Source organism: Maylandia zebra, linkage group LG3 (assembly GCF_041146795.1).
Source record: "Maylandia zebra isolate NMK-2024a linkage group LG3, Mzebra_GT3a, whole genome shotgun sequence".
NCBI lineage: Eukaryota > Metazoa > Chordata > Actinopteri > Cichliformes > Cichlidae > Maylandia > Maylandia zebra.
Genome location: NC_135169.1, coordinates 16639538 through 16661142, shown reverse-complemented (window position 1 = coordinate 16661142; position 21605 = coordinate 16639538). Strand labels below are relative to the sequence as shown.

Sequence of the window (21605 nt, the reverse complement as noted above, 5' to 3'; positions counted from 1 at the left end):
AATTACCATCTTGGCTCCTCCTTCTCTATCCCCAATTTATGTTACATCCCCTGGCTAGTCTAGGGGGTTGAAGGGTCATCATTTTCAGCTCCTCCCATAAATGAAACAAGCCTCGATACGCACATCACAGAAACGCCCGCTAAATTACTCGACACAAGCTTTGAATCCTCGATACAGAACATCACATCACTACTCTGACCACTACCAGTAGGCAACGGGTGAAGTGTCTTGACCAAGGGCTCGAATCGAAACCTTCCGATTGCAAGGCGAACTCCCAACTCTTGAGAACTCCCAACTCCCAACTCTACGAGAATAGCCTGGGGCGGCTATTCTCGTAGGCTAGAATCATGGCATTGGTCAAGGACGGTCCAGGCATGGGATTTCTCTCCTGGAAATATCCACATTATTTTTTCCTTTCTGTTGGTAGGTGGGACAGTGCACTTGTGGCAAGTAAACAAGCTAGAAGACTGGCAATCTTGGTGGGTATCCAGAAGCAACACATTAACAAGAGAATTCTGAGTAAAATCAGAGTTACTTTCCTTAGTAACTAGTTCCTTTGAAGGTAACGAGTAACTTAAAGTAACTGAGTTACTTTTGACAGAAGTAACTAGTAATGTAACTCGTTAATAAATTTAACGTAACTTACCAAACACTGGTTGTCATTTAATATGTTATCACCTCAAATGACATTTTGTTCAACAATGTAAAATCTCTTTATTAGGTAAATTGTTTTCTGTATGTGTTGAATTACATAAACTCAGGGAAATGTCTGTTTTTTGAATCAAATGCAGCTACTGATATGATGACACTGACTCTCACAGTTTTATTTTGAAGTTTACTTGATTGAAATGATTAGCAGAGATTGATCTTCACTTTATCACTAATATAATTCTCAATTTATTGTTTCATTAACTTAATATAAATGCATATAAATGTAGCCCAGATGAGAAAAATCATATTTATTCTCTTTTATATTAACTGTCTACATCAGCAAAACGTCATATTTCCTATGACCATTGAATGCACCTCGCTCAGCGACCAATCAGAGCCTACCCAGGCCGCATTGACCCTGTCAGCCAGGAAGTGAGGTGAAGGTGCATGGTGCTCCCGGGTTTTCTCATCTCTGCAAGAGGAGTGGAGGCATCTGCTACTCAAACCGAGAAATCCACGGACAAAAGAGAGGAAAAACTCAGGATTGAGAGGAAGGAAAGCCAGCCTACTTACCTGCTGGAAGTCCGGAGTTGAGTGGCTGGATGAAGGAGAGAGGCAACGTCGGTAAGACGAATGTTATTCTGATGAAAAAAAACTTGTAGAGACTTACCGTCGCGATCATGCTAATGCTAGCTCGGTGTCTCACAGGCTAACCACTCACCTTTCATCCGGAGAGCTGCTGCAATTCCAACGCCAGTGTGTGTTGGGCATTTGTGAAACAGAGCAACGGTGAGCAACATGTTCTTAGCTGCTCTAAAGCTAATTTTTGTCAGTTCACTGTGAGTTTAAAGTAAGCTAGAGGGTAATTTTTAGTGCATTTCTCTCTCACGAATAGGCCTATAGTGTGGAGAAATTAAGCACACCGCTTTAATGCCTCTGAACTGAACTCGCATGTATATTTTGTTGCTTATTTGCACATAGTTCTGAATTTGTTATGGTGTATTGTATTTTGAATGTCAATGGTTACTTACCATAAGCATTGTTTAATTAATGTTTACATGAATAGAGAAATATTTGATCAACTTAAATGTTTAGTTCTCATATTTGATATGCTTGAAAATTGAATGTTGTACAACAGAACTGTGAGATTTGATAAGATTTAAGATGTCGATGCAATGAATGTGAGGTGATGCAATATTTTGATTTTGTATTTTAACCTAAAACAATGCATCTGGGAAAGACTGATTAGAATATACATTTTATGACCTGGATTATAGGTCAGGTTTTTTGGAGAGGACGAAAAAGTCCAAGGACCAGGACGATATTCCGGTCGTGATAGATGGCGAGCCAACCACTTTGAGGACGATCTACCCCAAAGAAGATACACACCACACACTCATACATTCCAGTTACACTCACAAGGACCTTTGAAGTTGGCTATCGCCAGCTTAACTCTAAATTCTTAAAGGGCCCCAACGAGTACTTTTATTTTGTTTGAGTGTGCACACTATTTATTTTATTTTATATTTTATCTGTATAAATTGGACAAATACCTGTTATACTTTGTAACAATACAAGAGTGGCTACTCAAAAGTTAACCTTGTTTCCAGATCATTATTGCTGCTCAATACTTTGGCTCCATACGAATTTGGTGTCTTCTGATTCTGGCCAGGGTCTTATTACGAGCCCGAGTAATTATTGCACTGTAATTCACCTTTATACCTTAAAGTTGGTTACATAAAGCTTTCATAAAGCTGCCCGAGAATTCAACATTAATGAATCAATTGTACGGAAGTAGATGAAGCAAGAAGAATGAATTGAGTGAAGTTTGACTTATCTGACTGCTTTGCTTTGCTTAACCCTTCAAAGCCGGTCGGAGCGGGCATGCTCCATTTTGCATAACTATTTTTAAATCCCAGTAGCACTGCAACCACGTAAGCTAGCGCAATAATATTTTTTGCATATGAAACCGGAGGAGGTGTACTTACACCTTCTGCCATCAGCTTGTCCTAGGTCACAGTTTCCTTCCATATATAGGTTTGAAAAAACAACATAAAAAGCCCTTGAAGCAACAAAAAAATGTTCCAGAAGCACGTTTTGCCGATCCGATCAGCCGTTTGTAACACTTCCTACGTCCATCAGCACGAACTATCGCATGTCCGCCATGACCTGCCAGAAACTGGAAGTGACGTCTGTCACGGCTGGTAAGGCGAGCCGTGTGGTGTGGAGGAAGGAGGACCCAAGATGCAATCAGTGGATGAAAATGCTAGTGAAGTTTATTTACAAGGTGTAGTGGCAAACAAGCAGTGGGGCATGACAAATAACTGAAAACTAGTGATGTGTCCTGTGTGTCGAAGCTTCGAATCGTGCGTCGGGTAATCGCGGGGGCGTTTTTCTGAAGCGTGTATCGAGGCTTGCGTTGATTACGTATGCAGTGACGTTCGAGGCCTCGCGGGCAGTCCGTACCACGTGACTGATTCGGGAACTGGTTCACCGGTTCGCGCCAGATTCGAAATAAAATGGGCAGCAAAACACAGCTGATTCCCCCATGAGCACTGTTATAAAGTCACAAGCACATTCACATCACAACTCCCTCCCTTTTTGTTTCCATGTACATTCCTGTGTTAAGCTGCCAATTTATTATACACAAACATTAATTCAATTAATATAATATAAAATTAGTATAATATTAAATATAACTAATATTTAGAGTTCAGTTATTGGTGTCATGAACAATAGTAATTCCTTTATTCATTCAACTTGAACACTAGTTTGTGTCATTATTGAGATGTACATAAGCATGATTACGCAGTTACACAATCATCCCAAAAACTGTGTACTGATAGTTTCCACTTTCTCTTTTGTATCAGACATACTGAGACAATATTCGGGATAAATAACCATAAAAAACAATTTATTTATTCAGTTTAGAGGTTTACACATCACATCATTATAATCATTGAGCCCGTTTCACTTGAATTGTCCACTTGATGGCGCAGTAGAGCAAATGAATCATCACAATGCTTCGAACCATGAGTCGACCAGTTGGATGGGAAGCTTCAGTTCATCATGAGGCTTCATCTCACCATCACTACTGAAAACACCTAAACTGGGAAAACTAAAATAACAGACCTGGGAGCATACGACAAAGGGACGAGAGGCAGATGACGAGCAGGACACCAAGTAACACAGACGAACCGGCAACAGGCAGGAGAACACACAGGGCTTAAATACACAGACCAGTAATCAGGGGATGAGAGACAGGAGGGCAACACAGCTGGGAGGAATCAGAGCTGACGGGACAGGGGAAACGTAAACTGAACACACTCACATCAGACAGAGACCTTCACAATAAAACAGGAAACTCAGACACGGGGAACCAAACAAGACACAGAACTAAACAGACAGCTTCACAAACAGACGGGGTGACACCATAGACAGACAGAGACGCAGACTCAAAGGCAGACCGAATATAATACATAGAACTCAAACCATCATCATCAACTAGAAAATGATAACAAACTAAAAGCGCTGGGTCACCGACCCAGGACCATGACAAAGTCATTTTGCGGAAATGTAGTTTTTCATCATCGGGGCCTTATGAGCCTATACTGGTGTTTTTAAAAGTTATGTTTGACTTTATGCCTTTCTGTGTCGTTTCTGGGATGCTTAGGACTCATATTGCACTGCTGGAAATAGTTTAGTTTGATGCATATGCTGTTTTCTTTGCAAATTTGCACTATAATATTTATTTTAATTTTTCCTGCCATTATATGAACATTGGTGTATTTCAAAAATAAAACTATGAAGAAACTCAAAATAAATTTCCTGTGGTGGGAAACTATTTTGTGCAACTTTTTTGTATTTACAGTTTTGAGGGATAAGCCTCTTAAATTTCTCTAACTACAAATATATTTAAAAAAAAACAAAAACAATTTTCAATTTTTTATAGTTTATTGCACTTTTTTGCAATTTATGTAGTTACTACGCACTTAATGAATGCATATTATTAAAAGTTGGGCTATAATGGTTGTATTGATGTATATCAACTTGAAATGCTCCCAGAAATGGCTCCACAGCATGTAAAAATATTATATAAGCTCTGGCGGATTTGGTTCTATGGTAGGTCTTAAAGGGTTAATGCGCCTTATGGTCTGAAAAATACAGATGGTGAAACTGAGAAATTTGTATCTGGAAGGATGTATTTGTTGGCAGCAAAAAAAAAAAATTGAGTTGAAAGAAAATGAAATGGAGTGTTTCAGAAGTAAAGATGATGGCCATGTAGGTCTGTGATCAGAAGCCTAAACCAGCTGTCAAACACATGGTTAAAACCAGTGTTAAAACAAAAATCTTTTCTTTAGAATTACACTTTAAACTATTTTAAAGGGGATTTGTTTAAGGTTTTGGGTGTGTTTGAAACCTGCTCAGCAATAATGCTCTAGAAACAGAGTGTATACATGACACCTTTTTATTGATAAACATAAAAAGTTCAAAGAATGGACTTGTTATGGACTAACATAATCTTCAAACATAAGTTTCAAATTCTTATTAACACAAATCTAAACCTTTCTCTGTATTACTGATTTGAACTTTTTCCTTCTCACATCACAAAAGGTATTTAAAATATACCTTGTAGACACCATTCAGAAAACTTAATCTAGATCATTTGTGGTGTATTATTTCAATTATTTCCACTGAATGATAGTTAGTAAACCTATAGTAATTGTGATGTCCAAAGTCAACAGAAAACAATTTACTGACATTAAGATACAAATTACACTCTGTTCCTGTGTTTATTGTCCTTTATCTCCATATTGATGTACAATTAATTACATGCAGATGAATTCAATTCACACCCATCATCATTGTATTTTGCAGGCCCCCATCTTCACTACCACAGCTGCACCTCCCACTAAAGCCCCAACTACCGCCCCCACTGCAGTACCTACTGGTCCCACCGCAGATCCAATAAGTACTCCTGTAATTACTCCATGACCCACTCCACAAATGGACACACAGGTTGCTAGAAAAAAACGACTAAAGCGGTTGTTTTTTTCTGCCACTTTTCTTGCCTCTGCAGGAGTTATGGATAAATTTTCTCTCATAATTTGTTTTATCTCATCTACAATAGCTTGATAAGCCTCTTTGAATATTTCATTGGTATAGTAGCTTCCTCCGTTGACCTTAACCATCACATTGATCTTTTCCAGCAGCTCTCTGACCTGAGTGGGTTCCTTGTTTCTGTTGTTAAAAACATGATATCCTCCATGACACTGACGGATGAAGTCAGAGAGAGCTTTACTTTCTTTAATGAAGTCCTCTATGTTGAATTCATCTGCCTCCAGATTGTCTCCATAAGTGAACAACACCATAGTGTAATGGTTTGCTTCCTTGCCAAATATCTTCTGAATCATTTTCACTGTGGTTTGTTCTTCCTCTGTAAATCGGAATGACTGCAGCACAACCAGGAACACATGAGGACCAGGAGCAGCAAATAAGATGCACCTAGCAATCTCTGTCACCACCTCATTGTTACTTTTTACAGTGTCAAACAGACCTGGAGTATCGACTACAGCCAGTTCTTGACCTTCAAACTGACAGGTTTCCTTCTGACACTCTGTTGTTACTGAGGAAGGAGATGATGTAGACTTGAAAGCTTTTGTTCCTAAGATGGTGTTTCCTGCTGAACTTTTCCCAACTCCAGTTTTCCCAACTAGCACAATCCTAAGACCTTTGTCCACTGGTTTCTCTTCTTCCTCCACTCCTTGTTCACCTGTGTGGAAATTTCATTGATATATAAAGGTATTAGTGACTTTTGAAATGTACCTCTACTTATCATCAGCTTGTTTCTTCCACACTTCTGAAGAATTGTCAGTATAATCAGAAAAATCCTGACCTCATTATGTGTAGTTGTTAAAGCTGCGAACATGAAACGTGTTCAGTTTCATGCATCCAGCCTGCTGTAAGCTGCTCCACCCAAATCATAAACTGTGTCACTGGATGTAAACAAGTCTGAGCAAGCCTGGTAACAAATGCTTTACATACCATCTCCAAGAAAGAAAAAATCTTTGGTTTGTTTTATGACTATCTAAAATGTTAATTTCCACGGAGAAGCTGGAGAACAACAGGAGAATTCTGTCAACTAGCAACTCACGGTTTACATTGTACTTTTGATCAGACAAAATCATCTGAAAACACAAACATGCATTTTTTTTTTATCTCTGTGGACCGAGCACAAATTTATTCATCAGAAAGTAGGCTTTGTGAGGTTGTCTTTGTTTGCGTACTCTACTGAGCAATTCAGACAGTTATTGTACACATGTACAAGTTTAACCCAATACATGTCTGCCAAGCTGCGTTGCTCTTTATCTAAAGTGTAAAGTACACCTGGAAAAGAGTGTGATATATAGAGAGGCACTTACCAATCTGGACAACCTGTCTGTCCTTGTCGTCTTCCATAGTTTTGTTTCAGGCCGTCGTCGTGTGAAGTGTGACCTGCTGAATAGTTTCGTTTTCTTCTTAGCTTTCTTATATTCTGCTTCTAGTCCCCTCCCCTTAAACATGCCATTCAGACACACTTATGTAGCTGCCTCATGCCTGTGCCGAAGACATCTCATCCCAAAGATTATGTGTGTGTGTGTCAACCTTACATGCGCTCTCAATTCACCCGTTTCACTTCTGACCTTTTACCAGACAGAGAGACAAAAGCCACTCTCATATACTGTATGTCATAACCGAACTGAAACTATGTATATGTAATCTACTGAATAAATGTTTTAATCAAGAACCTCCACTAAAAGCTTAATAAAAGAATATAAAAGTATAACAGACAATTTGAATACCCTAGTTATTCACATAGCCTCATCTAACCAGCTCCTCAGAATAACCTGGACTTAGATTCTGCGTTCGGTTTCAGTTCTGCAAACTCTCTGCAAGCCTGCAGTTTCCTGTCACTCTGACTCTGTACAGAGTGTACTCAAAATCAACAGAATCAGCACATACACACTTAAGATTATAACAAGCATTCAAAAGAATTTAAGATTATAGATTCAACTCAACAGTTTAAAGTGGTTATAACTGCACCTGTAATAAAGGCTAATTGGGTACCAAAATGTTTAAACATCTGAATGCACTATCAATGCTGTAGATTATATTATCAATGCCATGGTAGTGATGATTATTACTAACAATAGCAGCAAAATATCTCTCCACTCTGTTGAGTTTGTAATCAGGCAGCGGAGGCGACGTCTGGTTTCAACACTTTATTTTAGGCTTTACAGCGGAGCTCCATCTTGTTCTCGCTCTCTACTTTCTTCTTCTCCTCTTTCTCTTACCCAGCCTCATTAGCGACACCCCTGGTCTGACAGGGTAACAGCATGTACTAATTTTCTTCATTTATTATAGAACCTTGTAAACACAACATCTCCCCCTTTTCTCAAATAATACTCTCTCCCTTGTAGCACAACATGAAACATTCGACAGCCTTTTACTTTTGTGGCAATTAGTAACTTCAGAACAGTATTAGATATATATCCTGATAAAAGAACTGTAATGGCAAAGTAAACATGCCCCGGATCAACCCTGAATCAAAAGGAACAACCATGTGCCCTCTTCTCAGAAGTCACAGCTGGAATTAAAGATAACTAATGAAACTCAAATGCACTTTCCCTTCACAGTCATTTCTCACATCTGCATATTTCTCCTTTCTTTTTACCTCTGGACTATTTCATAACAAAGTCTTTTGTCCATCTTGGTGGTTGTCTGTCCCTCTGCAGTGTGGGACGTGTAGCAGTCTGTGCTGAGCTGATGTTTTCTGTCTCTGTATCAGCTCTTTGTGTGCTTTTTGAGTTCTCTGGAACAAGTGAGAGACGTGCTGCATTCCATCTTCTCCCATCGCTGAGGATGAAAGAACTCTCACCCGTCTGCTGCTGTACCTCCAGCGGCTTGGTGTATTGTGGCTCTCCTTTTCCCACATGGAATGGCTTTCGTACTCTCACTGAAGCACCCACAGTCACTTTAGTAGGTTTAGCACCTCTCTTTCTGTCCGTATAAAGTGCACTTCTTTTCTGTGTCAATGTCACTTTGGATCTGATGTGGTCATATTGTCCAGCATCCTTTGGTGGAGGCAGGATGTTGAGTTTAGTCCGCATGGCTCTTCCTCTGAGGAGCTGGAAAGGGGGCTCACCGGTTGTAGCGTGGGGAGTGGCTCGATAATTTTGAAGCAGTTCTGTAACCACAGTTTTCCATGGTCGCTGAGTAGCTTGTGCTGTCTGTATGGAGTCCTTCAGTACTCTATTAAAGCGCTCCACACATCCATTTGCTTGAGGATGATAGACGCTTGTCCTTATGTGTTTTATGCCCCTTTCAGCGAGAAACTCAGCAAAGGCAGCTGAGGTGAACTGCGGACCATTATCAGTTGTAATTTCATAAGGGTTTCCTTCACGGGCGAAAATGGAAGTCAGGAATGCAATCACTGTCGCAGTTGAGGCGTTTGGTGTGAATGCGACTTCAGGCCACTTACTGAAATAGTCAACTAGTGTGATGGCAAACCTGCAGTCATAGGTTCCTTGTTCAAACGGACCAACAATGTCGACAGCAACATGTTGAAACGGACCCTCTGGGAATTTGATGGGTTGTAACGGTGCAGGTGAAACAGCTGCAGTCTTGTCACACGATTGGCAGGTTGTGCATGTGGACAATATTTCGTGGACCAGTTCATCCATGTTTGGCCACCAATATAGATCTCTCAGGCGTTGTTTGGTTCGGACCATGCCTTGATGTCCTTCATGGGCTAGGTGCACTACTTTTCCTCGCAGAGATTTGGGAACAATCAGCCGTGTTCCTCTAAATATCAGCGGTGATTCTGCTGCCAGTTCATGTCGGACCAGGAAGTAGGGTTTGACATCATCTGGTAAGGATTTGCTTACTTTCGGCCAGCCCGAAAGAACGATCTGTCTTAGTTTTGTTAATTCAGGACAGTCTTCACATTCTGCCTTGAAGTCAGCCAGTGGAAGCGCTGTTAGCTGAGGAGAAATTTCAGCAATCTCTGTGATTAAGTCCTGTTCAAAGTCTTCATTTGTGTTTGTGGTATGCAGGGGAACACGGGACATACAGTCAGCTATAACATTTTGGCTTCCTGGACGGTACTCTAAGTCATACTGGAAACACATCAGTCTGGCTGACCAACGTGCTATCCTCATGCCAGGTCTGTTCATCCCCTTAGTACTTAACAGGGTGGTGAGGGCCTGGTGATCAGTTCTCAGAGTAAATCTGCGTCCCCATATGTACGTCCTCCATCTTTCAACGGCCCATACGCAGGCAAGGGCTTCTTTTTCAATTGTTGAATATTTCCTCTCGGCTGGGGACAGGGTGCGGGAACCAAAAGCAACAGCACGTTCCTCATTGTTTGAGTTGATCTGGGTCAGAACAGCTCCAAGACCATAATCTGACGCATCAGTGGTGATGAACGTTGGCAGATTTGGGTTGAAGATTGCCAGTGCTGGGCTTTTTAGTAGCATTTCCTTCAGTTTGTTGAAGCTTTCATTTGCTGTATCAGTCCATTGAAGTTCAGCCGTCTGACTTGTCCGAAGTAACTCACGGAGTGGTTCAACCACAGTTGCATAGTTTGCTAGGAATTTGCTGAACCACGAAGTCAAGCCTAAGAAGGAACGAAGAGCAGCCATGTCCTTTGGTGCAGGGGCTTTGGCAATGGCAGTCAGGTGGTCTGGGCTGGGACTCAGGCCATCCTTGGAAATGACATGTCCCAAGAACGGAATAGATGTCTGTCCAAATGAACTTTTGTTGAAGTTGATCTGCAGACCGACATCCTTCAGGCGTTGGAGGACAGCCTGTAACCGTTCATCATGCTCTTCTCTGGAATGTCCATACACTATTATGTCATCCAAGTAGTTCTGTACTCCTGTCTGGTCTTTTAGGACTGTTTGCATCATCTTTTGGAAGGCAGAAGGGGCTGAAGCAAGTCCAAATGGAACTCGGGTAAACCGGAAGAGTCCCTCATGGGTTATGAATGCTGTGAGGCTTCGGCTATCAGGGTGAAGAGGCAGTTGGTGATAAGCTGAACTTAAATCAATCTGGCTAAAATGTGTAGCCCCAGCCAGCTGTGCGAACAAATCCTCCATGTGAGGAAGAGGGTAACAGTCCATGATCACACTCTTGTTAGGTTCACGCAGATCCACACAAAGTCTTAAGTCTTCCTTACTTTTTCTTCCCACCACCAGAGGACTCACCCATTCAGCTGCATCCACTGGTTCGATGATGCCTGCTTGGAGTAGACGTTTCAATTCAGCTGACACCTCCTCGCGTATGCTGAGTGGTAGACGCCGTAGTTTTTGGCGAACCGGCTGTACTGTCTTGTTCACTTGAACTTTGTGGATAAACCCTTTAACAGCTCCGAGATGATGGGAAGAAGAGGAATCAATGTTATTGAAGAATGATCCTGGCACTTTTCTGTCATTGTTTGCAACCCTCACTGAAGCCTGTAGGCAGCCAATGACAGGCAAGTCACCTTTTGCATAAGTGACAAGCTTAACTTTCGGTTCAGTCAAAGCACAGGGTGCAAAATGTTCTTTGTAGATGGCTTCTGGGAGGATAGATACTGAAGCTCCTGTATCCACAATTAACTCCAGAACCTGAGAGTTTCCCTGTGGTGTTTCAATGTTCATTTTGCATATAATCTTATCACATGCTGCAGTCATCAGTTTGTGATCATCGACACATAAAACTGTAAACTCAGGAACAACTACTTCCCTGACCACTGCTACAGCTGATTTACAAACTCTGGCGAAGTGCCCTTTTTTGTTGCATTTATCACAGTTTACTGTTGCTGCTGGACAGTTTTTATCATTAGCCAGGTGTTTCTCGGATCCACATCTGAAACGATGACGCTGTTGCTCTTTATCACTTGCCTTGTTGTGCCATTCTTTAGATGTAGGTCCCCGAGCTTGAGCCGGTCGCGCTCCTCTTTTTCCCCGAAGACGTGCGTCCTTCACCTCCACAGCTTGTACTGCCGCAGTCTGGGCCGTGGGCGCAGCAGAGAGGAGTGTAGCATTCTTGACCGCAGCCTCCACCTGACATGCAATAGTAACTGCCTTGTCCAATGTGAGGTCCTCCTCCAGCAGCAATTTTTCTTTAACAACACTGAGATTAGCAATAGCAACAAGTTGATCCCTAATCATTTCACCCTCCATTATTCCAAAACCACATGGCACAGCTAACGCTCTGAGGGCGGCAACATACTGGGTCACCGTTTCATCAGCCCGCTGAACTCGCTGTCTGAATGTGTGCCTGCATGCCACTACATTCACTTTAGGGACAAAGTGGTTTTCAAGCGCAGTCATGGCTTCAGCAAACGTTGTACCTTGATTCGGCAGTGTGTAGAACAGTCGTTGTCCCTCTGGTCCCAAGCAATGTAATAAGACGGCTCGTCGTCTCGCCTCCGGCCATGCATCTCCCGTAGCATTTATCACTAGCATGTAGTTCTCAAAGAATTTGCGCCACGTCATAAACGGTATTGGCGGCTCACCCGCATGTTGCAAAAAGGGCGGTGGGCTCGGTACTGAGGCGCTCATCTTCGTCGCCAATTTGTTGAGTTTGTAATCGGGCAGCGGAGGCGACGTCTGGGTTCAACACTTTATTTTAGGCTTTACAGCGGAGCTCCATCTTGTTCTCGCTCTCTACTTTCTTCTTCTCCTCTTTCTCTTACCCAGCCTCATTAGCGACACCCCTGGTCTGACAGGGTAACAGCATGTACTAATTTTCTTCATTTATTATAGAACCTTGTAAACACAACACACTCTCAATACACATTATTAAAACTGTGGTCAAACAGTACTTGTCTTGATGAAAGAAAGCAATTGATTCTTGCTGCCTGCTGATTCCTCTTCTGAACAGTGCAAGGAGTGAAAGGCAGTGCAAAGTGACGGAAAAATCATACTCTCTAGCTAAATACCATGAGTAAACAGACCAAGAGAACTAATGTGAGTCATTAAGCCAGGTTGCGTGTCAAGAGGAGCAGGAAGAGAAAAAGAGGAACATGTCTAGACATGTCACTAGGGATCTGAAAGAGTGCTGGGCAGAAAAGACAAGACATTACTTCTCCTTGTCCTAAGTGGATGGCTGGAAACTAACCGAGCCATCTGCACTACAACTTCCCAGTAAGGCCAAACAGATTGTTAACCGTCCTTCTCAGTAGATCATTCACTCTCAAGTAAGAGGCAGAGGCAGCAATTCTTAGACTAAAGTGTACATTTGAGTTGACCAATGGTCATGTTATGCCTGTGGTTCCTATGCACAATGGACTAAGTACTGAAAATGCTGCCCATGAACTCTCTTTGGGGACTAAGGATGAATATATGAAATTGGCTCATGGTAAGTTGAACTTAGAATTAGACTGAATTCTGTACATCTGTGAATAATAAGTTCATGATTTTGAACTGTCTAGCTCCTCTAACCTGGCCCGGTTAGTACAAGACAAGCTTTTGATTGTGCGTAATGATGTGTCCGCTACCTCACAGTCTAAAGTAGTGATGGGCAGATGAAGCTTCATGAAGCACTGAAGCTTTCCATCCAATTGGTTCATCCCAGCACAAAGCTTCTTGAAGCTTCATTTGCTCTAGCAGGACACCTACTGGATGTAAAAATATTAGTTGGCATGAATTTGAAGAGTGTGGCCTTTTGCACACAGCCTGTAAATGTCAACAACAAAAGGAGTGTGTAAAACATCTATATTGTAGTGATGCAGTATACTGTGTATATTTATACTGGCAGTATGGAAAATGATCATTTGGAAATGCTTAAAATGGAAACGATCATTTACTGTGAGGTGAGGTGTGGTTGGGGTGTGGACAGTGGTTGTGCTTTTGTAACGTTGAGGTATGGACAGCTACACACTGAGGCGTCAGTCCTGCCCATATTTTATTCAGTAAAAACTAAATTTTCACTGCTTTTATGACCTTTTTAGTGGGGAGAACATAGCTAGGATTTAATGATTTAACAAATCTTTTGAATCCTTTGTCCTCCACAATGCTAAATGGCTGGGAGTCCTCAATCACCATGGTAACCAGGTCTTCATCTATTGGAGATTGTTCTCCTGAGGAAAGACAATAAAGATAAAGCACAAATATAAATATCACACACATAACTTATTACAGCTGTATAATATTGTTACATCATTTAGTAACATTACTGCATGCTGTATTATCCTGGCATTTGATGGCTCACCTGGTCTTGCTGCACAATTGGTGTTCCCCTTATTCTCATGCAAAGCTCTGTAGTGCCTAAGCATGGATGAGGTGTTGTTGTTATATCCCAGCTCCCTGGCACATAGCAAACACTTCACCTTGTACAAAAGTACAGACAGCTTAACATAAGTTTTATTGCACCATCAGTATTATGAAAATACATCTTCTGTAGAAATTTACATACCTTGTTGGGAGGAATAAAATAAAAATGTTCCCACACTGTCCTGGGAACGCCTTGGTGTTCCCCCGGATAAGCTGGAGGAGGTGGCTGGGGAGAGGGAGGTCTGGGCCTCTTTGCTTAGGCTGCTGCCCCCGCGACCCGGCCTCGGATAAAGCGGATGAAGATGGATGGATGGATGGACACAGGGGAGGACATCCTCCTCTTCTTAGCTGGCTCCATACTCTCCTGACTTTCTCTCCTCACTCTCACAAACCTCCAAACTGTCTCCAAACTCTCACTAACCGCAGCTCTCCATCAAACACCTACATTTTGTACGAAGTCTGGGGGGTTTTATCGCTGTCATATCTCGCAGCAAAGTTCGAACCACTTCATGAACCAGTCACGTGGTACAGCCGGGCAGCGAGGCTTCAGACGTCATCATTTTCAGCTCCTCCCATAAATGCAAGCCTCGATACGCGCATCGCGGAAACGCCCCCTCCATTACTCGACACAAGCTTCGAAGCCTCGATACAGAACGTCACATCACTAGTCTAAAGAGCCACCTATATGTGCTAATTGTTCTAACAGGAGGGGGTCTCCTCCAGGTGGGAAGTGCCCGGAAAGCATCCTTGTCAGACACCCAAAACATCTCAACTAGCTCATTGCTTCCACAGTCGCTCTCAAATTACCGAATTATACTAAAGGGCTATTATTGTGCAGCACCAGTTTATAGCATCATATTTATGTTCGCTCGCTCTGCGGTAGAGTATCACTTCCTGTTCCTGCTCAAACAAAGTGGTGTTTCTGAGTCACTTATTTGCTTAGCAATTTAATTAACAACTTTTAAATACATTCTTCTTTCATAGTAAAATCTTCACGTGCTTCATCCAAAGCACACTTTCTGTGTACTCACTACCTAATTTATAGCCAAAGTATTCACTCACTGTCTCTGTACTGTCTCGTTAGCTTAGCTTAGCTTAGCTTGTAGCCGACTCGCTAGCACCATGGCCTCTTCACCTGTCCCTCCTGCACTTTCTTGCTCATTGTGTCAGATGTTTAGTTACTCCTCGGCCTCCTTTAGCAGTAATGATATCTGTAACAAATGTAGCATATTTGCAGCTCTGGAGGTCAGGATTACTGAATTGGAGACTCGGCTTCGCACCCTTCATTCACCCGTAGCTAGCCAGGCCCCTGTAGCTGGTGCAGCCGAAGATAGCGTAGGCCCCGCTAGCTGTTCCCCTGCAGACCCCAAGCAGCTGGGGAAAGAGGGCGGCTGGGTGATGGTGAGGAGGAAGCATAGTCCTAAACAGAAGCCCCAGGTACACCACCAACCCGTTCATGTGTCTAACCGTTTTCCCCACTCGGCGACACACCCGCCGGGGTCAAACTCTGGTAATTGGTGATTCTGTTCTCAGACATGTGAAGCTAGAGACACCGGCAACCATAGTCAATTGTCTTCCAGGGGCCAGAGCAGGCGACATTGAAGGAAATTTAAAACTGCTGGCTAAGGGTAAACGTAAATTCAGTAAAATCATAATTCACGTCGGCAGTAATGACACCCGGTTACGCCAATCGGAGGTCACTAAAATCAATATTGAATCGGTGTGCAACTTTGCTAAAACAATGTGGGACTCTGTAGTTTTCTCTGGTCCCCTCCCCAATCAGACCAGGAGTGACATGTTTAGCCGCATGTTCTCCTTAAATTGCTGGCTGTCTGAGTGGTGTCCCAGAAACGATGTGGGCTTCACAGATAATTGGCAAACCTTCTGGAGGAAACCTGGTCTTGTTAGGAGAGACGGCATCCATCCCACTTTGATGGAGCAGCTCTCATTTCTAGAAATATGGACAAATTTATTAAACCCCTCAAAATATGACTATCCAGAGTTGGGACCAGGAAGCAGAGTTGCAGTCTTACATGCCTCTCTGCAGCTTCTCTCCTCCTGCTACCCCCCAAAAAACCCATCTCCATAGAGACTGTGTCAGCTTCCAAAAAGACAAAAAACAAACTAAAAACCAGCAACAAACAACTTAAACATAAACAATCACAAAGAAAGAACAATACAGTATCCACATCTGAACCAAAGAGTAAAACAGTGAAATGTGGATTATTAAATATTAGGTCTCTCTCCTCCAAGTCTCTGTTAGTACATGACTTAATAATTCCATCCATCCATCCATCCATCCATCCATCCATCTTCATCCGCTTTATCCGAGGCCGGGTCGCGGGGGCAGCAGCCTAAGCAAAGAGGCCCAGACCTCCCTCTCCCCAGCCACCTCCTCCAGCTTATCCGGGGGAACACTAAGGCGTTCCCAGGACAGTGTGGGAACATTTTTATTTTATTCCTCCCAACAAGGTATGTAAATTTCTACAGAAGATGTATTTTCATAATACTGATGGTGCAATACAATTTATGTTAAGCGGCTTTACTTTTGTACAAGGTGAAGTGTTCGCTATGTGCCAGGGAGCTGGGATATAACAACAACACCTCATCCATGCTTAGGCACTACAGAGCTTTGCATGAGAATAAGGGGAACACCGATTGTGGAGTGTAGGAATGTTTAGCTGATGTAGAGTTTAGAAATATGTTATCATAGAATGTAGAATTATTGTAGAGACACTGTTTGTAAAGTAATAAAGGCCTTATTGTGTTGTGAATTTAGGAGTAGATTTTAGAAGGCTTCTCCCCCATTAAGTGGAAATTCCCCAGAGGATGCAAGGGGGGTTTTATGACCTCTAGGAAGATATCTTCACCCACAGTGTTTTAACTGTCACGCACACACATCCACACACACAGTCACACACGAGCACTCACATAGACACGTGGGAACGTGCACATGTAGGCATTCACGTGCTCGTGCACATAGACACAGACAGAGTTTGCAGCACACCGTAGAGGGGGTTTTATGATGGGGTCACTTCTATAAAGCTGGCTGTATCTAACAAAGGGGTGAAGATTTTTGCAGAGGGACACCGGCCTCATCTTCCCTTCTAGAAGTGCATGCTTAAATGAAGAAGAGTAAAGATGAACGAAGAAGAATGAAGATGAATAAAGATTTTGTAAAAATGACTACTGAGTCCGGTGCCATCTCTGGATGCTCGAGGAATAAAAAGAACCGGGGTAAAACTGATTTCGCGACAGGAGCAAGACCAGGTGAGCCATCAAATGCCAGGATAATACAGCATGCAGTAATGTTACTAAATGATATAACAATATTATACAGCTGTAATAAGTTATGTGTGTGATATTTATATTTGTGCTTTGTCTTTATTGTCTTTCCTCAGGAGAACAATCTCCAATAGATGAAGACCTGGTTACCATGGTGATTGAGGACTCCCAGCCATTTAGCATTGTGGAGGACAAAGGATTCAAAAGATTTGTTAAATCATTAAATCCTAGCTATGTTCTCCCCACTAAAAAGGTCATAAAAGCAGTGAAAATTTAGTTTTTACTGAATAAAATATGGGCAGGACTGACGCCTCAGTGTGTAGCTGTCCATACCTCAACGTTACAAAAGCACAACCACTGTCCACACCCCAACCACACCTCACCTCACAGTAAATGATCGTTTCCATTTTAAGCATTTCCAAATGATCATTTTCCATACTGCCAGTATAAATATACACAGTATACTGCATCACTACAATATAGATGTTTTACACACTCCTTTTGTTGTTGACATTTACAGGCTGTGTGCAAAAGGCCACACTCTTCAAATTCATGCCAACTAATATTTTTACATCCAGTAGGTGTCCTGCTAGAGCAAATGAAGCTTCAAGAAGCTTTGTGCTGGGATGAACCAATTGGATGGAAAGCTTCAGTGCTTCATGAAGCTTCATCTGCCCATCACTACTTTAGACTGTGAGGTAGCGGACACATCATTACGCACAATCAAAAGCTTGTCTTGTACTAACCGGGCCAGGTTAGAGGAGCTAGACAGTTCAAAATCATGAACTTATTATTCACAGATGTACAGAATTCAGTCTAATTCTAAGTTCAACTTACCATGAGCCAATTTCATATATTCATCCTTAGTCCCCAAAGAGAGTTCATGGGCAGCATTTTCAGTACTTAGTCCATTGTGCATAGGAACCACAGGCATAACATGACCATTGGTCAACTCAAATGTACACTTTAGTCTAAGAATTGCTGCCTCTGCCTCTTACTTGAGAGTGAATGATCTACTGAGAAGGACGGTTAACAATCTGTTTGGCCTTACTGGGAAGTTGTAGTGCAGATGGCTCGGTTAGTTTCCAGCCATCCACTTAGGACAAGGAGAAGTAATGTCTTGTCTTTTCTGCCCAGCACTCTTTCAGATCCCTAGTGACATGTCTAGACATGTTCCTCTTTTTCTCTTCCTGCTCCTCTTGACACGCAACCTGGCTTAATGACTCACATTAGTTCTCTTGGTCTGTTTACTCATGGTATTTAGCTAGAGAGTATGATTTTTCCGTCGCTTTGCACTGCCTTTCACTCCTTGCACTGTTCAGAAGAGGAATCAGCAGGCAGCAAGAATCAATTGCTTTCTTCCATCAAGACAAGTACTGTTTGACCACAGTTTTAATAATGTGTATTGAGAGTGGAGAGATATTTTGCTGCTATTGTTAGTAATAATCATCACTACCATGGCATTGATAATATAATCTACAGCATTGATAGTGCATTCAGATGTTTAAACATTTTGGTACCCAATTAGCCTTTATTACAGGTGCAGTTATAACCACTTTAAACTGTTGAGTTGAATCTATAATCTTAAATTCTTTTGAATGCTTGTTATAATCTTAAGTGTGTATGTGCTGATTCTGTTGATTTTGAGTACACTCTGTACAGAGTCAGAGTGACAGGAAACTGCAGGCTTGCAGAGAGTTTGCAGAACTGAAACCGAACGCAGAATCTAAGTCCAGGTTATTCTGAGGAGCTGGTTAGATGAGGCTATGTGAATAACTAGGGTATTCAAATTGTCTGTTATACTTTTATATTCTTTTATTAAGCTTTTAGTGGAGGTTCTTAATTAAAACATTTATTCAGTAGATTACATATACATAGTTTCAGTTCGGTTATGACATATATGAGAGTGGCTTTTGTCTCTCTGTCTGGTAAAAGGTCAGAAGTGAAACGGGTGAATTGAGAGCGCATGTAAGGTTGACACACACACACACACACACATAATCTTTGGGATGAGATGTCTTCGGCACAGGCATGAGGCAGCTACATAAGTGTGTCTGAATGGCATGTTTAAGGGGAGGGGACTAGAAGCAGAATATAAGAAAGCTAAGAAGAAAACGAAACTATTCAGCAGGTCACACTTCACACGACGACGGCCTGAAACAAAACTATGGAAGACGACAAGGACAGACAGGTTGTCCAGATTGGTAAGTGCCTCTCTATATATCACACTCTTTTCCAGGTGTACTTTACACTTTAGATAAAGAGCAACGCAGCTTGGCAGACATGTATTGGGTTAAACTTGTACATGTGTACAATAACTGTCTGAATTGCTCAGTAGAGTACGCAAACAAAGACAACCTCACAAAGCCTACTTTCTGATGAATAAATTTGTGCTCGGTCCACAGAGATAAAAAAAAAAATGCATGTTTGTGTTTTCAGATGATTTTGTCTGATCAAAAGTACAATGTAAACCGTGAGTTGCTAGTTGACAGAATTCTCCTGTTGTTCTCCAGCTTCTCCGTGGAAATTAACATTTTAGATAGTCATAAAACAAACCAAAGATTTTTTCTTTCTTGGAGATGGTATGTAAAGCATTTGTTACCAGGCTTGCTCAGACTTGTTTACATCCAGTGACACAGTTTATGATTTGGGTGGAGCAGCTTACAGCAGGCTGGATGCATGAAACTGAACACGTTTCATGTTCGCAGCTTTAACAACTACACATAATGAGGTCAGGATTTTTCTGATTATACTGACAATTCTTCAGAAGTGTGGAAGAAACATGCTGATGATAAGTAGAGGTACATTTAAAAAGTCACTAATACCTTTATAATACACAATATACAACTACACATGTTACTCAACTACACATGTTTCTTTTCCAACTATTTATTTATGAGTGACTTATGTATGTATGTATGTATATATATGTATATATTGTACTATTCTTAGTTAGTGTATTGTCTGTCTTGTCTTAATGTTGGTTTAAAATGGAGCACTGTAACAAAAATAATTTCCCCCAGGGATCAATAAAGTATTCTGATTCTGATTCTGATATATCAATGAAATTTCCACACAGGTGAACAAGGAGTGGAGGAAGAAGAGAAACCAGTGGACAAAGGTCTTAGGATTGTGCTAGTTGGGAAAACTGGAGTTGGGAAAAGTTCAGCAGGAAACACCATCTTAGGAACAAAAGCTTTCAAGTCTACATCATCTCCTTCCTCAGTAACAACAGGGTGTCAGAAGGAAACCTGTCAGTTTGAAGGTCAAGAACTGGCTGTAGTCGATACTCCAGGTCTGTTTGACACCGTAAAAAGTAACAATGAGGTGGTGACAGAGATTGCTAGGTGCATCTTATTTGCTGCTCCTGGTCCTCATGTGTTCCTGGTTGTGCTGCAGTCATTCCGATTTACAGAGGAAGAACAAAACACAGTGAAAATGATTCAGAAGATATTTGGCAAGGAAGCAAACCATTACACTATGGTGTTGTTCACTTATGGAGACAATCTGGAGGCAGATGAAGTCAACATAGAGGACTTCATTAAAGAAAGTAAAGCTCTCTCTGACTTCATCCGTCAGTGTCATGGAGGATATCATGTTTTTAACAACAGAAACAAGGAACCCACTCAGGTCAGAGAGCTGCTGGAAAAGATCAATGTGATGGTTGAGGACAACGGAGGAAGCTACTATACCAATGAAATATTCAAAGAGGCTTATCAAGCTATTGTAGATGAGATAAAACAAATTGTGAGAGAAAATGTATCTATAACTCTTGCAGAGGCAAGAAAAGTGGCAGAAGAAGACAGTCGCTTCATTCAGCGTTTTATACGAACTAGTAGGTCCATTAGTGGAGTGGGTGCAGCAGTAGTTACAGGAGCACTTATTGGATCTGCGGTGGGACCAGTAGGTACCGCAGTGGGGGCAGCAGTTGGGGCTTTAGTGGGAAGTGTAGCTGTGGTAGTGAAGATGGGGGCCTGCAAAACACAATGATGATGGGTGTGAATTGAATTTATCTGCATGTAATTAATTGCACATCAATATGCAGATAAAGGACAATAAACACAGGAACAGAGTGTAATTTGTATCTTAATGTCAGTAAATTTTTTTCTGTTGAATTTGGACATCATAGGTTTACTAATTATTACCCAGTAGCAATAATAAAATAATACACCAAAAATTATCTTGACTTGGTTTTCTTAATGGTGTAAACAAGAATTATTTTGAAATACCTATTCTTCTGATATGAGAAGGGAAAAGTAGAAAGCTTTACATTTGTGTTGATGAGAATTTGACAGAAGAAAATAAAAGCATGTTAGTCCATATATTCCCCAGACTTTTTTATGTTTATCAATAAAAAGGTGTCATGTA

The 21605-nt window shown here is 41.6% G+C and overlaps 2 protein-coding genes and 1 long non-coding RNA gene across 3 annotated transcripts; 2 read left to right on the top strand and 1 right to left on the bottom strand.

Moving 5' to 3' along the window:
* Positions 1 to 939: 939 nt before the first annotated feature.
* On the top strand, positions 940 to 2394 carry LOC143416999 (uncharacterized). Its single transcript, XR_013097235.1, has 3 exons — positions 940 to 1275; positions 1360 to 1440; positions 1929 to 2394. It is a non-coding gene; the product is annotated as an uncharacterized LOC143416999 (long non-coding RNA).
* A 3119-nt stretch (positions 2395 to 5513) lies between these two features.
* Positions 5514 to 6398, bottom strand: LOC143416675 (GTPase IMAP family member 7-like; the record flags this gene model as incomplete). Its single annotated transcript, XM_076882131.1, has 1 exon — positions 5514 to 6398. A coding segment is annotated over one exon (885 nt), but the record flags the coding sequence as incomplete, so codon positions are not given.
* Positions 6399 to 20342: 13944 nt separating this feature from the next.
* On the top strand, positions 20343 to 21227 carry LOC143416674 (GTPase IMAP family member 7-like; the record flags this gene model as incomplete). Its single annotated transcript, XM_076882130.1, has 1 exon — positions 20343 to 21227. A coding segment is annotated over one exon (885 nt), but the record flags the coding sequence as incomplete, so codon positions are not given.
* Positions 21228 to 21605: the final 378 nt, after the last annotated feature.